Raw genomic sequence first — 13,674 nt, forward strand, 5'->3', positions numbered from 1 at the left:
CATCACCTCTACAATTCATTCCCGCGTAAATTTACCACACAAAAAGAATCGTCATTTTTCAAAGTATACAAATACTGGTTGCCATGGAAACAAACTAGTCCCTTGCTGCTCCTGATGCTGTTTTCAGAGCAGAATTTTAACCACAGGACATTCCAACTGTGACTCATTGAGACTACTGGCAAGCATGCTGGCTTGAATCTAGTGAAAGTTTGATTTCTGAAGTTTTCAGTATGCCTACATATCTATTCAGGCTCTTGTAAAAAGAAACCAGTAAAAACTAATAAGGACTCAGATTCTCACCTTTAACCTGCAGATCTGATATTCTGATTTGCATAACAGTACTTAAAGGATGTTCTTTTTTTAACTAGTACAAAGCTTCCATTTCTAATCTGGCCATGCACTACATCCTCAGGAATGGATGTTTGTATGTTGCAAACCCTTCTGTGAAGCATCTTTGCAGACATTCTTTCAAAAGAGACTTTTCATTTAGAATGTGTGTGGTTTAGTTCTCGCCCACCCAATCTGCACCAAAATATCTCAACCACACTTGGAGCAATAAAAGAGGAAGGAAATCTCTTGCCTAAGCCACACTTACCACTTTCTGTGTACTTCCTCTGCATGGGTTTGATCATTTTGCACAAATGTAGTGCGTGAGACCATTAGTGACTTCAGGCTCCAGCTGCCACATGGCATTGTCAATGGATTTCTCAATGCTAAGGATCCAAACAAGATGGGAGACAGGAAACTGAAGGCACACAAAGTATGTCCATTGATGATGGAGCTGGTCCAAGCCTCATAAGATAAAAGGTTTTGTGGACACACTAGGAATCATTGGAAGCCAAGTTCTAAGTGAAGAGACACCCAAACCCAGCTAACCTGGATTTTAGATGCTCCCTACAGAGGAGTCAACCCTACAAAATGCTAAAATTTTAAGAATGGAAATGCTTTCTCCCAGGGTCTCTTCATTGCGGACTTACTTTACAACTTTAAAATGTGTAACTATAATGAACAAAAATTATAATTAATTATCTCCTACATAGAAGCATGGAATGTGTAGACTGGATGTTTTTCTAAATTCACTTCAAGCTGAGACCAAGTGATTCTCAAACTTTTATACTGAAGAAGAGCATCAAACTGGAATTTTTTTCCTATGTACTGTTTTTCTTGTTGAAATTTTTCTGCAAAAATTAATTTTAAGAGGATCATTAGCTTGAAAAATTAATTAAATGTAGCCCATTCCAAGGGAGTAAATCATGAGGTTTTTTTAGATGATATCACTAAAATAAGAGACTTCTGGAGGAGGGGGATGTTGTCCATTTCCTGTTACAAATCTTTGAAAATTTCCAAGAAGCTTCATCCTTCAGAGTCTATACTTGATGTAATTCATCTGTGGTGAGAGAAGAATTTAAGTCTAGAAGAGAATCTCCCTTTCTTCCCCCTCTTTTTACAAAGAACAACAAGAACAAACTCATAGTGACTGTAAAGAAGGTGCTAAAGTTAGGAGAATGATGCTGAATGAGTTCAGAGAGAGGCTGTTGGAAGTCAGTGCCTTCAGTAGAAAATTAAATTTCAAAAAGAAGCAGAAAAGCCATTTTATTACAGAGACATACTAGGGGATGGTCAATTGATCAGAGTCAGGCTCTGGGTCCACAGTCCAGTACTAACAATTGTTTGGTACAGAATCTTATGGACATTATTTAATTCCTCTAAACTAAACTTCATCTATAAATCTGACATCATAGCAGCACTTATCTCTAAGGTTGCTGTAAATAACAAATGAGAGAAACTACGCAACCGGTCTAGTATGAGACCTGGCATGTAAAAAGTACTCAAAGTGTTATTCTAACTGCTGGTCAGAGCAAAAGCAACCAACATCTTTTCCAAAGAAATTGCTCCAAAATAGCTTTGAGAAAAGAAATATGAGGGCTTGAGAGAACGGGAGCTGACTCACGTAAAACATTTCACAGAAACCATCATGGGTGGGGTGGCTGTGGAAGCAATGAATCAGAGGAGATGGAGGCCATTCCTGGCAATGTGTTGCTGTAATGACCTGGTTATATGTGGAAGCTGAAGCTACCTCCTATATGCAGGTTGCTGAACCCAATGCACATTGCCCCATGTTAGCTGAAGCTCAGTGTGTGTGTTGGGGACAGAACAAGGATGGCAGGAAATAGAAGCAAGGAAAGTTAGGAAATGAGAGGCTGATGGGGGAGAGAGTAGCCATGGAGAGAAAAGTCAACTGGCAAGAGAAGTGGCTTTATGAGATAAAGTCAAGTGAGATATATCGTTGCTGTTGCAACCTCCTCTTTTTGTCCTGTGGCTCCAACAGGTTGGCCTCTGGACCTCTAGAGAGGTGGCACAAGGCAAATTCTTTCCCTTCTGTAAAAACAACTCTAGCAAGAGCTAAGGAGCTGACTCAGTAGGGTAATAATTAAGAAAGTTGTTGTTGAAGCTTTTACTAAATACATGCTGGATAAACGTGGAACTTTGACATCTTTATTTTAAATGTTAAGAGCTTTGAAATGCTCCTGTAACAATCACAGGAGCTGATGAAGGAGAATCACTGAGCAGGGTAATGAGGAAAGCACAGGGAAATAAATATGCAATCCAATTGTAGGGATTAAGCAGGCAAGTGTTGATGGCAAGGCTAATAAGCAAGCTAAGTACCTTCTGGTTTGGACACATGTCACTCACAGTGCACTCCATGCACAGACACGTATGCATCTTCCCCAGGGACAGGAAAAGCCACACTACCATGCAGTGGCAGAGTGGGGTGGGAAATTTGAATGCCCATGTAAAACGGACAATTATTCATCATGCCGGGTTTTACATGAGAGCAAGAAACCCACTGAAATACCACATTCTGAGTTACTTGGTGTCAGTCTAAATTACATTTCTGGCTCAAACACTGACGACAGAGTCCCCTTTCTATGTGGTGGTTAGCTGTTATGCTCTTGTGCTAATGCACTTCCATGTTGCTTACTTTCTCCGTGTCACTCATTTTAGAAGACCCAAGGGCTGATCTGAATCTTTCATTTAAAAAAATAATTCTATAATCACACAGGTAGACAAACACTTAACCCTAAGGACGATTCTCCAAGAATTAACATGATAAAAATTTTAAATATTGCAAAGTAAGAACTAGTGGCTATATTTGTGATGGGTGAAACTGATGTGATACAACAAAAAAATGGAAGATATTTCAAAGCTACCACAAGGTAAAAAAGTCATTACAATGCATAGAATAATATCCTTTGAGTATTAAAGTAAAATAAACAAATAACACCAAATATAAACAACCCTGTAATTTAAGTTCTTTCCTCTTCACCGACCCTTTTATGTATTTTCTTAACTTCCTGCAAATATTGCATATTACTGAGTGATCAAATAAATCTATTTTTTTAAAGATTTATTTATTTATTGGAAAGTCAGATATACAGAGAGAAGGAGAGACAGAGAGGAAGATCTTCCATCCAATAATTCACTCCCCAAGTGAACGCAACGGCCATTGCTATACCAATCCGAAGCCAGGATCCAGGAACTTCTTCCAGGTCTCCCACACGGGTGCAGGGTCCAAAAGCTTTGGGCCATCCTCGACTGCTTCCCAGGCCACAAGCAGGGAGCTGGATGGGAAGTGGAGCTGCTGGGATTAGAACCGGCGCCCATATGGGATCCTGGCGCATTCAAGGCAAGGACTTTAGCTGCTAGGCCACGCCGCTGGGCCCAAATAAATCTATTTTTAAAGTACTATCTTTGGAGCACTATGATACAGCAATATAAAGATGCAGTGGTAATGTTTTTCAGTTTCAGATTTCTATATTCTTCTAGATGGTCAGATACCCAACTGGCTTATTAAAAATAGTATATTGTCTATCTCCATTTTTTCCTATGTAGCACAAGATTATATATGAAAATTAGTCTACTACAAATTTATATGAGGTCATCTGTCTCAGCATTGATTTAAGATGATAATTTGTATTTAATGTTTTCTCTTTTCAGATAATTGGATTTTTATTATTAATTAGGCTAACTATTAAAAATTCATTCCTTAAAATATTGAAGGACTAAAGATTTTGCATAAACATACACTTTTGTAGTCATTGATGAAGCAGTAAGTGCCTAACATCCTCCCTGGTGATAAGGGAAATGCTTTGAAAGCCAATCAGCCTCTTCCACACCATGGCGAGCACTAATTCCATGAACCACTGCCCTCCCTCTGCCAATTATCCTGTTACAGCAAAACATGACTTATTTATTATTGTTGTTGTTGTTGTTTATTCTATTCCCTGCAAGCCTCGCTATCTGTTACAGTTGGGCCCAGGAATGAGAAAGAATCTGGTTCACAAAACAGAGTAAACTAATAGAGGGCTACAGGGACCTACACACCAGCATGCAGGATCTTTTCCAAGTCAGGGAGAGGTGAAAGAGAAAGCCTGCTAGGAAAATAGTCAATGTAAGGACAGGCATTTTAGAGACATGTGAAATATTATGAATAGACTCCTTCTCTTTCAAAATAAAAAGTAGAAAATCAATGGATTTAGCCAAGCTCTATCACTCTGATAACCAATTTATAAAAGTTGGTATCTGATCAATATTTTCTTTTTATTTAATTCATTATTTTTATGATATAACTCCTTAGGCTCAGGCATTTCCCCTACTACCATATCCCTGCCCCCTCTTTTCCCCTATATTGTAACAACAGTTCAGTCCCTCAAATATAGTCACAAGCCCATCATTCTTGTATTTAATTGTATCCTGACTTTATAGGTATGGAGAATGATATAATATCCAACATTCTCATGTCAAGATATATTTAACAGTTTCACTGAGAGTTCATATTTTATTCAGAAGTAGAAATGCAGGCTGCAATTTATCTCTACTTCATGGTATACTTGCCTCCATTAGGCAGATGTTGTAGATGAATATCTGTATAGTCAAGCTTACCTACATATCTATTGACCTTGTATTTTGCATGAAGATTGTCTTATGTCAGAGAGAAAAACACCCACACCTTCTACTTTACTTAAAAATAAATAAATATTTATTTATTTTTACTGAAAAGGCAGACTTCCAGAGAGAAGAAGAGACAGAAGGATCCTTCGTCTACTGGTTCACTCTGCAAGTGACCATAACAGCTGGAAACTGAGCCGATCCAAAGCCAGGAGCCTTCTCCAGGTCTCCCACACAGGTGCAGGGTCCCAAGGCTCTGGCCTATCCACCACTGCTTTCCCAGGCTACAAGCAGGGAGCCAGAAGGGAAGTGGAGCTGCCAGGCCACAAACCGGCACCCACGTGGGATCCTGGCACACGCAAGTTGAGGACTTTAGCCACCAGGATACTACACTGGGTCTCTACCTTTCACCTTACATAAAAACAAGCTCTAAATAGATCAAGAACCTAAATCTGTACCCAGAAATCATCAAATTATTAGAGGAAAACATAGGAAGCACTCTTCAAGATACATGAATGGGGCAAGACTTGGTAAAATCACCAAAAGCACAGGCAAAGTCAAAATAAACAAACGGGACTTCATCAAACTAAGAAATTTCTGTACAGCAAAGGAAATGATCAACAAAGTGAAGAAGCAGCCAACAGAATGGGAGAAAATCTTTCAACACAACACAATCAATAGATGACAATAGAATTTACAAAGAGCTTCAGAAACTCAGTGACAACAAAACAAACAACCTTGTGAAGAAATGGGTGAAGGAAGTGAACAGACATTTTTTTTTCAAAAGAACAAACTCAAATGGCTAACAGACAAATGAATAAACTCTCATCCTCTTTGGTTATCAGGAAAATACCAATAAAAACCACACTGAGTTTCCACCTAAATTCAGTGAGTTTGTTCTACATTCAGAACTCTACTAATAACACCTGCTAGCATACATGTGGGAAGAAATGTACCCTACTTCACTGTTTGTTCCACTATGGAAGTCAATATGGAGGGTGCTAAGAGAATTGAAAACTGATCTACCATATGACACAGTTATTCCACTTCTGGGACTCTGTCCAATTCTATATTTACAGCAGCACAATCTGCAATAGTGAAGACATGGAAACGAGCCAGATGTCCATCAAAAGAAGAGTAGATAAAGAAAACATGGTACATCTACTCTACTCAATACTATTCAGCCATTAAAAAGAATGAAATGCAACTGTTTATAACAAAATTATTCCAACTAGAGACAATAATGTTCAGTGAAATAAGTCAATCCCAAAAGGACAAAGATCAATGCTTTCTTATCCATCAGCTATGTCTGTTAAATGTGGATGAGGTCAGATGTGCACATGCTGCCTTTGTCCTGAGGAACAAAGCACAGTAAGGAGAAACAGTAAAGGATGCTCAGAGAGAACAACTTCAAGTTCAGAACGTCTAATAGAATCTTTACTGGCTTGTCATAGTTTGGAAATTATCAGGGCTTTGCTTCTTAGTTATTCCGAATCCTTCTTATCTGAGAAACTATTGAGAAGAAAAACACCCAGAGTTTCTTTGGAATCCAAGAGCAAAAACTTTCTTTTGAATACTGTTACCTTTGTTTCAATATCTGCCACAAATTAGTGCAACCCCATGACCATTCCTCATTGGGAAGGATAGTCAGAAAAAGATCACTATTTCTTTTTACAGGAAGATGTTTTGGTCACACTGAGATAAACATTCCTCTTTCAAATTTTTAAATATTAAAGCAATCACATTTTGCTCAGGCTATGTTGGAGTTTAAATGGCTTCTAAAATGTCCCCTTGCTATACTTAGGGATAGTACAAAGCATTTGGCTCAACTAACAGACACACAGCATTTTAAATTTCTGTGCAATCAGATCATGCTAATGCAGGGCTCCACTCACATTTGGTGTCAAGGCATAAGCAGAAATCTTTGCATTGCCTTGACACGTTTTCTGCACGACTTTGAATAGTAGCTGTGTCCTCAGAATTGTTAGGGGTTTATCTCTAAGCTCTAAGTAAAACACCGAAGTCCTAGAAGCAGACTTCCTCTACCAGACAGTTCCAGGAAGTATGACTCATTAGTCCAGGAAGTGTTTAAGGAGGAGTCCCAATGATGAAAGTCACCTCAGACCCATTGTGATGGAGACACACAATCTCATTGACTTTTCTGCATTTCTCAAGCTTGCAAGTGAGACTTTTAACTACCATTTTTTTTTTTTTTTGAGATTCAGATCTAGATGCCCTGCATCTCTTACAAAAAATCTGGTAGGCAAAGAATGAAATTCCACTTTCAACCCATGAGGCCAATGTTAATCTATCCTATACATAGCAGGAAAGTTGTTTTGGAAACCATGCCCCATATTTTACTTCAAAACATTGCAGTAAGCAAAAATAATTTATAAAAATTATATCCCTATTAAATATAGGGAATATTTGTTAGCACTCTGTTCAGATCATTATCCTATGTTAAAATTCCAAGCAGTTCTATAATGCAGATAGTTTCACTACCTGCATTTAGTAGTTCTGAAAGCAGACATGTAAAAATGTCTTTGAAAATATTTTTAAAGATATTGTTGAGACATGGTGGAATATTTCTTATTTGTTTCATTGATAATTTTCTAAAATAAAAATCATTAAACTCAAAGATACAGTATAAGCCCTTATAGTACTTATTTTGCCATAGAATAACAAGTTACTTTTAAAACTTACATCAATAACATTCAAAACTTCTGTTAGACCCTAAAATCAACATTTTCTTCATTGTATTCTTTAACAAAATTTCTATTGAAACACGCTGGCTAAAATACTGGCTTTATAATACGTATATTTTTTCAACAATCTTTTCATTTTATTTGGAAAGTCAATTACAAAGAGAGACAGAGAAGGATAGAAAATCTTCATCTGCTGATTCACTTCCCAAATGGTAGCAATAGCCAGAGCTGGGCCTGTCTGAGACCAGGAGCCAGAAGCTTACTCCAGGTCTCCTAAATGGTACTAGGGGCCCAAAAACCTGGGCCATTCTATATTGCTTTCCAAGGCTATAAGCAGGGAGTTTTATCGGGAAGTGGAGTAGCTGGGACACAAACTGGTGCCCATATGGAATGCCAGTGCCAGCAGGTGGAAGATCCAATCTGTTGTGTTTGAGAAGTATCAAAATACATTAAGGAAGCAGAATACAGAAAAAAAGCATCTGAAAAATAAAGCATCTTGAGAAATGAACCTTTAGTTACATCCCAGCGGAAGGAATAAAATTCTCTGTGTGAATTTCCCTATTCCTAATCAAAATATTTCTTCTGCATCAAGATTAGAGAAAATAATGACAGTATCTCTTTTTCTAAGTGTTTATTATGTGCCAGGTTTTTTTCTGTCTCTGTGCCTACGAACTAACTCACATTAAATTGGCTATTCCAATTTAAAGATGGGGAAAGCATGGCATACAGAACCTAAATGATTTTCCTGAAGTCATTCATTCAGTAAGTATTGGAGACAGGATGTTAATCCAAGCTGACTGCATCCAGAATTTTCCTTCTGAAACATTAACAGACACAAGTAGAAACAACTGAGCAAGACTATATAACCTATCATGTTGCTTTGGTGTTTGTAAGAAATTCTTTTGCCAGTAAGCACTAGACAAGTTACTAAGACTTCATCCTGCAGCAGTGGGAGGATGAAGGGTCATTCTAATTCCAGTGATGGCTCCTACATGAAAACCAAAACAGAAATTTCTGGAGCTCTTTCTTCCTTAGGACGCACTTCAGCAAATAGAAAATAAAACAAAAAACCCTGATGATTTTGATGAATTTAGCACTTCTCAAATTTATTGGACCATGTATGAAACATCTGTCAACATCTGCACTCATTATGTATGTGACTCGTCTACAATTACCTGGCCTTCCCCTGGGTCCATTCATCATCCTGTGGGATTTGGAACATCTGTATACTGGATTCAGATGTGGTTGAGAAATCTACTTGCATTGTATTCAGTATGTCAGAATTCATGAGCCCTCTGTAACCATAGCTCATGTAATCTTAATTAATTTAACAATATCACACTGGCCTGAATGTTCAAGGTCCTGTGTGCATGGAAAATGTTGCTCAGCCTATGGACTTAGGAAACAGGCGAGTCAAAACAAAAGATTCAGTGACACTAGTGAGTTTTTTTGGTCTATTCCTTCCTTCAAAATGCATTATTGTGCAACTGTAGGTGGACATGAAAGTGCATTAGAATTACAGAAACATCTGGTGAAGAGAATGACATCAGCATGAGGACTTGCCAACAGATATGGAAATGCATTTGACAAAAGCCATTGACATACTCAAGAACTAAGTGGGAATGTCCAGGGGGAGCCAATATCAACCATCTGCACAATTCATAGATGTCTTCTTCTAAAGAGTGTAGTGTTTATTGAATTCTACACACAAGCTCTCTGCTCTCAGAGAGTACAGTGAAGAGCAGTGTTATTCTAGCTGATTCTCACCAGTGAACACAGGGGGAAGGGATAGAATAGAGTGACAGATTTGTTTAGGATGTAGGAGCATGGTGGTGCTGGACATCTACTGAAGGTTTTAAGGACTTGTACTTCAAAATGAGATTGAGGCCATGGTTCCAAAAAACTCTTAAAGAAGTCAGCACTGAAGCACAATGGATTAAACCACCACTCCCATATGGGCACCAGATCAAGTCCCAGCTGTTCCACATCTCATGCAGCTTCCCGACAATGCAACTCAGAAGGCCGTGGATGATGGTCCAAGTGCATGGGCCCTTGCCACATACATGGAAGACCTGGATGGAGTTCTGTCTCCTACCTTCAGCCTTGCCTAGGATTGGCTGCTGTAGCCATCTGTTCAGGAAACCAGCAGATAAAAGATCTTTCTACTGGTCTCCATCACTCTGCTTTTCAAATAAATAAATCTTTTAAAAATTCTTAAAATGAGAAACCAAAGAAAAGCAAAAGAAAAAGAAAGAGCAATGAAATTAAAGATAAATGTCAAATTCTAAAATCTTTACAAACCACACCTCTCAAAGTTGGGCACAGCATCTGACCAATATCTCATCAAATCCTCTTAATGCTTTAGCCTTATTAGTTAAAAATAACTCTGGCTCTGGTAACACATACTCAATTGAGACTTGGCAAAGTCATTTGAAAAAGCTCTTTAACTGGAAGTTATTAAAGGAAGCCAGATTTTTAGTTTTGAGGCTTTTCTCTCCTTAAACAGTTATTTGTGCTTTTAAAATTCCCATTTTGGACCAACCATTGTAGTTCTTTCCTGGTGCTGCTCCTGGCTTACAAAGATGAAAAATGCCTCCCTTGGAAAACAAGGTCATATCTTGGAAGGCTTTTCTGGACTTTGGGTTTTCTGCTTGTCATTTTGCTTCTTTCATCATCAGTGTTGCACAAGAGCAATGGTGTGCCTCAACCATGACATACACTTCATCACCAAGGAGCCTCTACTTAACCTCCTCCTCCTCCTCAGTGGTTGGAACAAACTTTATTTATTTATTTATTTATTTTTGCTTAACACTTTCCGAACACTTCCAAAAACTACTGATGGGTCTTTTTGTTGCCATTTCACCCATAAGGGAATCCAAAGAATTGACACTAGTTCCTGGAAACATTTCATCTTATTTTCTTCTGCTCTTTTCTGCCAAATATCCCTTCAAAGTTGAGTTCAAAAGATTCCTTGTCTCTCTACTTTCTCCTCTGAACTTAACAAAATCACCACTATGATACCTAGCACATTGATAAGCAAGAAACACTATCTGTAAGGCCATGATTCCAATACTGGTTTGCATTTACAGTTGTATGATTGCCCTGAAAGTGGAAGTTGTTTGGGAACTCAATTACTTCTCACTAATTAAAAGCTACCTGAAGATTAATGTAAAAATACAGCTTTGATATTCTATTTAACCTAAATCTACTGAATTCTGCCATGTAGCAACTTTTTAAGTGCTTGGGTTACAAAGTCAGTAGGACACAGCTCACACTTCCAAGAAGCCACAGTTTAGTAGGGGATGGGAAAAGCACACCTGGCAAAAATAGGTAACGATCAACTGCTATGGTCACACTATCAACAAAGGGCTCTGGAAGCAATTTTCCTACTGATTCTAAAACAGGAACGAGGTCTCACCATGTGAAAAGAAGTATGGCTACTCTAAGCAAATGAAACAACACCAGGATAGCATTAACAAACTTGTGAAGATCATTTAAAATCCAAATCAAGGAAAGTGCCAAGCTCATGCTTTCAAGTTTTTTCTATGTTGTGTCAGATTTTCTAAAATGTCAGTAAAGAATTTTTTGATGAATAAACTCTGCAGATTCCAATTCTATATTATAATTTTTCAAATAAAGTTTTTTTTTTCAAAAAATTATACCCGACAAAGAAATCTTACATTCAGAGCCTCAAAGAGTCAAAACTTAAACTGTCTTTGGTTTATGTGATAGCAATAAAGTGCTAATTGGAAAAGATGTACCACTCTCAAACAACCTCAGATATGCTTGTTTCTGATAGAATTGGTAAAAGGAAGTTAAGAGGGTCTGGCACAATGGTTGCGTGATGCATGTATTCAAGCATTTTCAATAGACAAGACAGTGTTACATATAGATAGCAGAAGAAAAATGTTCCTGTTGGTCAGTATTATAACAAATAGACATTCCCATTTTACAAAATAAAAATGAAATGTCAAAACAAAACAAGAATCAAAATCATATCTCTTTCCACAAAAAAAGGGTATTGATTAAATCCAAGATATTGAAATGTTTTCTGATCTCTCATAGAAAGCAAACATTTAAAAAACTAACCCATATAGTGGTTATTTTTCTATTTCTGAATAGTTTGAATAAATGAGCTAAATCCATCCAGAAGTTATATTCCAAGCTAAAACCTTGGACTTTTGTTTATATAAATGACTTCGCAGGCTAAGCATCATCACTATTAAGATGATGCACGAGACACAGAAGCTATCTGTTTCAATACCATGAGTAACTGACGTATTAAAGATGTGTAAGGCAGGACTTGAGATTCCATTCCAAGCAGCATGATATATTCTAGCTTGGCTTATCAAACTGTATCTGAAAAAGGAGTGATTCCTTCTGATCCAGAATGCCTATACATACCTCTAAGTAATCCGTTGAGCAGTTCGTATGATATTCCAAATCAAACGCTGAAAACGTGTAGTTCACAGTGTTGCCAGTTGTTGCTTGGATGGTCCAGTTGCAACGCTGGTTATTAGAATAAGGGTTGGGAAAATCTATGCTCTCCAAGATGCCATAGGTTTGATTGACAATCACAACATTTTCACATGCTGGAAAAAATAATCACAATTGCTAAACAAACTATCATAACAGCTATAAAATATATGAGATTTTCATTTAGGAAAACATTAAATACATAGCTTTAAAATAATATTTATCTCATATATTTTGTGCAGCATTTTTAGAGTGAACGAGTCTCCATTTAGACTAAATGTGAAATAACACTTGAGGTAAGTTCATGAAAATTGCACAGCCATGTTAAAATAGGCATACATTTTTATAACCTGGGGGGGGGGCAGCAGAATGCCCTGGCTGCACTAAGACATCAGTCCAATTAGTTTGATTAGAGATTTCAAGAAATATTCTACAGTTCCAGTTTTCTAAGTTTATAATCTTGAAGGAATAGAAATTCAGTCCATTGAATTCAAGATTAAAAATACAAAGTTTTGAGAGAATGTCCAAAATGAATAACAACATAATTTTATAGAATATTTATAACTCTGCATGAAATTCAAATTCATGACACCTTTAATCCTCTAGTGAGTCATTTGAAGGTATCAAGTGAATAAATAGAGCAAAAGATTTAAAAAGAAATGAAAATCTCAGATTTTGAAAAAGTCTTCAATCTAATTGTGGAACTTTGTGAGCTAATTTTTTTTTAAAGATCCATTTTTATTTTAGAGGCAGATTTGCAAAGAAACAGAGAGATAGGAAGGGAGAGAGATTTCCTATCTGTCCCATCTGTGGTTTACTCTCCAACTGGCTCAATGGTCAGAGCTAAGCCAATCTCAAACTAGGAATTAGGAATTTCTTCCACATCTCCCAAGTCGGTGCAAGGGCCAAAGGACTTGAGCCATCCTCCGCTGCTTTCTGAGGGGCATAAGCAGGGATTTGGATAGGAAGAATAGCAGCCATGACATGAGCTGATTTTCACATGGGATGCCAGACTGCAGGAAGAGGATTAGCCTCATAAGCCACCACACTAGCACTTGAGCTGATTTTTAACAAAACCACATGAAGTAGTCCTAGGTATGTCTAATCCTAGGAGTAAATTCACCCAGTTTTAATAACATGGGACCAAGGCATATGCATATCTTCCATTTGTCTTTTTTTATACTGTCTTTCTGATATGCAACAAAAGAAAATGGGAAAATACTGTGTTGAGATCTGTCTGAAAATTGTGGTTCACAGACACATATTACTTACAATACTTCTTTCTGAAAGGTGTCTTCACCAGCCTTTATAAACTTTGGTTTGGAAAAGTAAGCATTTGTGATTCTTCCAATTCTTCCTTTGAGCAGGCATAATAGTAAAAATGCTTCTCTTTGAAAATATGTATGTCACAATTTTGTCCACAAAGGATTTCTAACCTATCATTTTATGGAGGATGGCATTGTGCCACTTCCGACATTTGCATCCCAATTGAGTGACAGCTGGAGGCCAGCTACTCTGATTCATATTCAGCTCCTGATGCACC

The 13,674-nt window shown here is 37.6% G+C and overlaps 1 protein-coding gene across 1 annotated transcript in view; it reads right to left on the reverse strand.

Moving 5' to 3' along the window:
* CUBN (cubilin) overlaps positions 1-13,674 on the reverse strand; it is a 228,532-nt gene that overhangs the window by 148,430 nt on the left and 66,428 nt on the right. The window contains exon 31 of the mRNA XM_040968271.1: positions 12,060-12,247. Within this exon, the coding sequence (XP_040824205.1) occupies positions 12,060-12,247 (188 nt within the window). The remainder of the gene's footprint in view (positions 1-12,059; positions 12,248-13,674) is intronic.

Source organism: Ochotona curzoniae, unplaced genomic scaffold (assembly GCF_017591425.1).
Source record: "Ochotona curzoniae isolate NIBS_2020 unplaced genomic scaffold, NIBS_Ocur_1.0 scaffold_4683, whole genome shotgun sequence".
Taxonomy (NCBI): Eukaryota; Metazoa; Chordata; class Mammalia; order Lagomorpha; family Ochotonidae; genus Ochotona; species Ochotona curzoniae.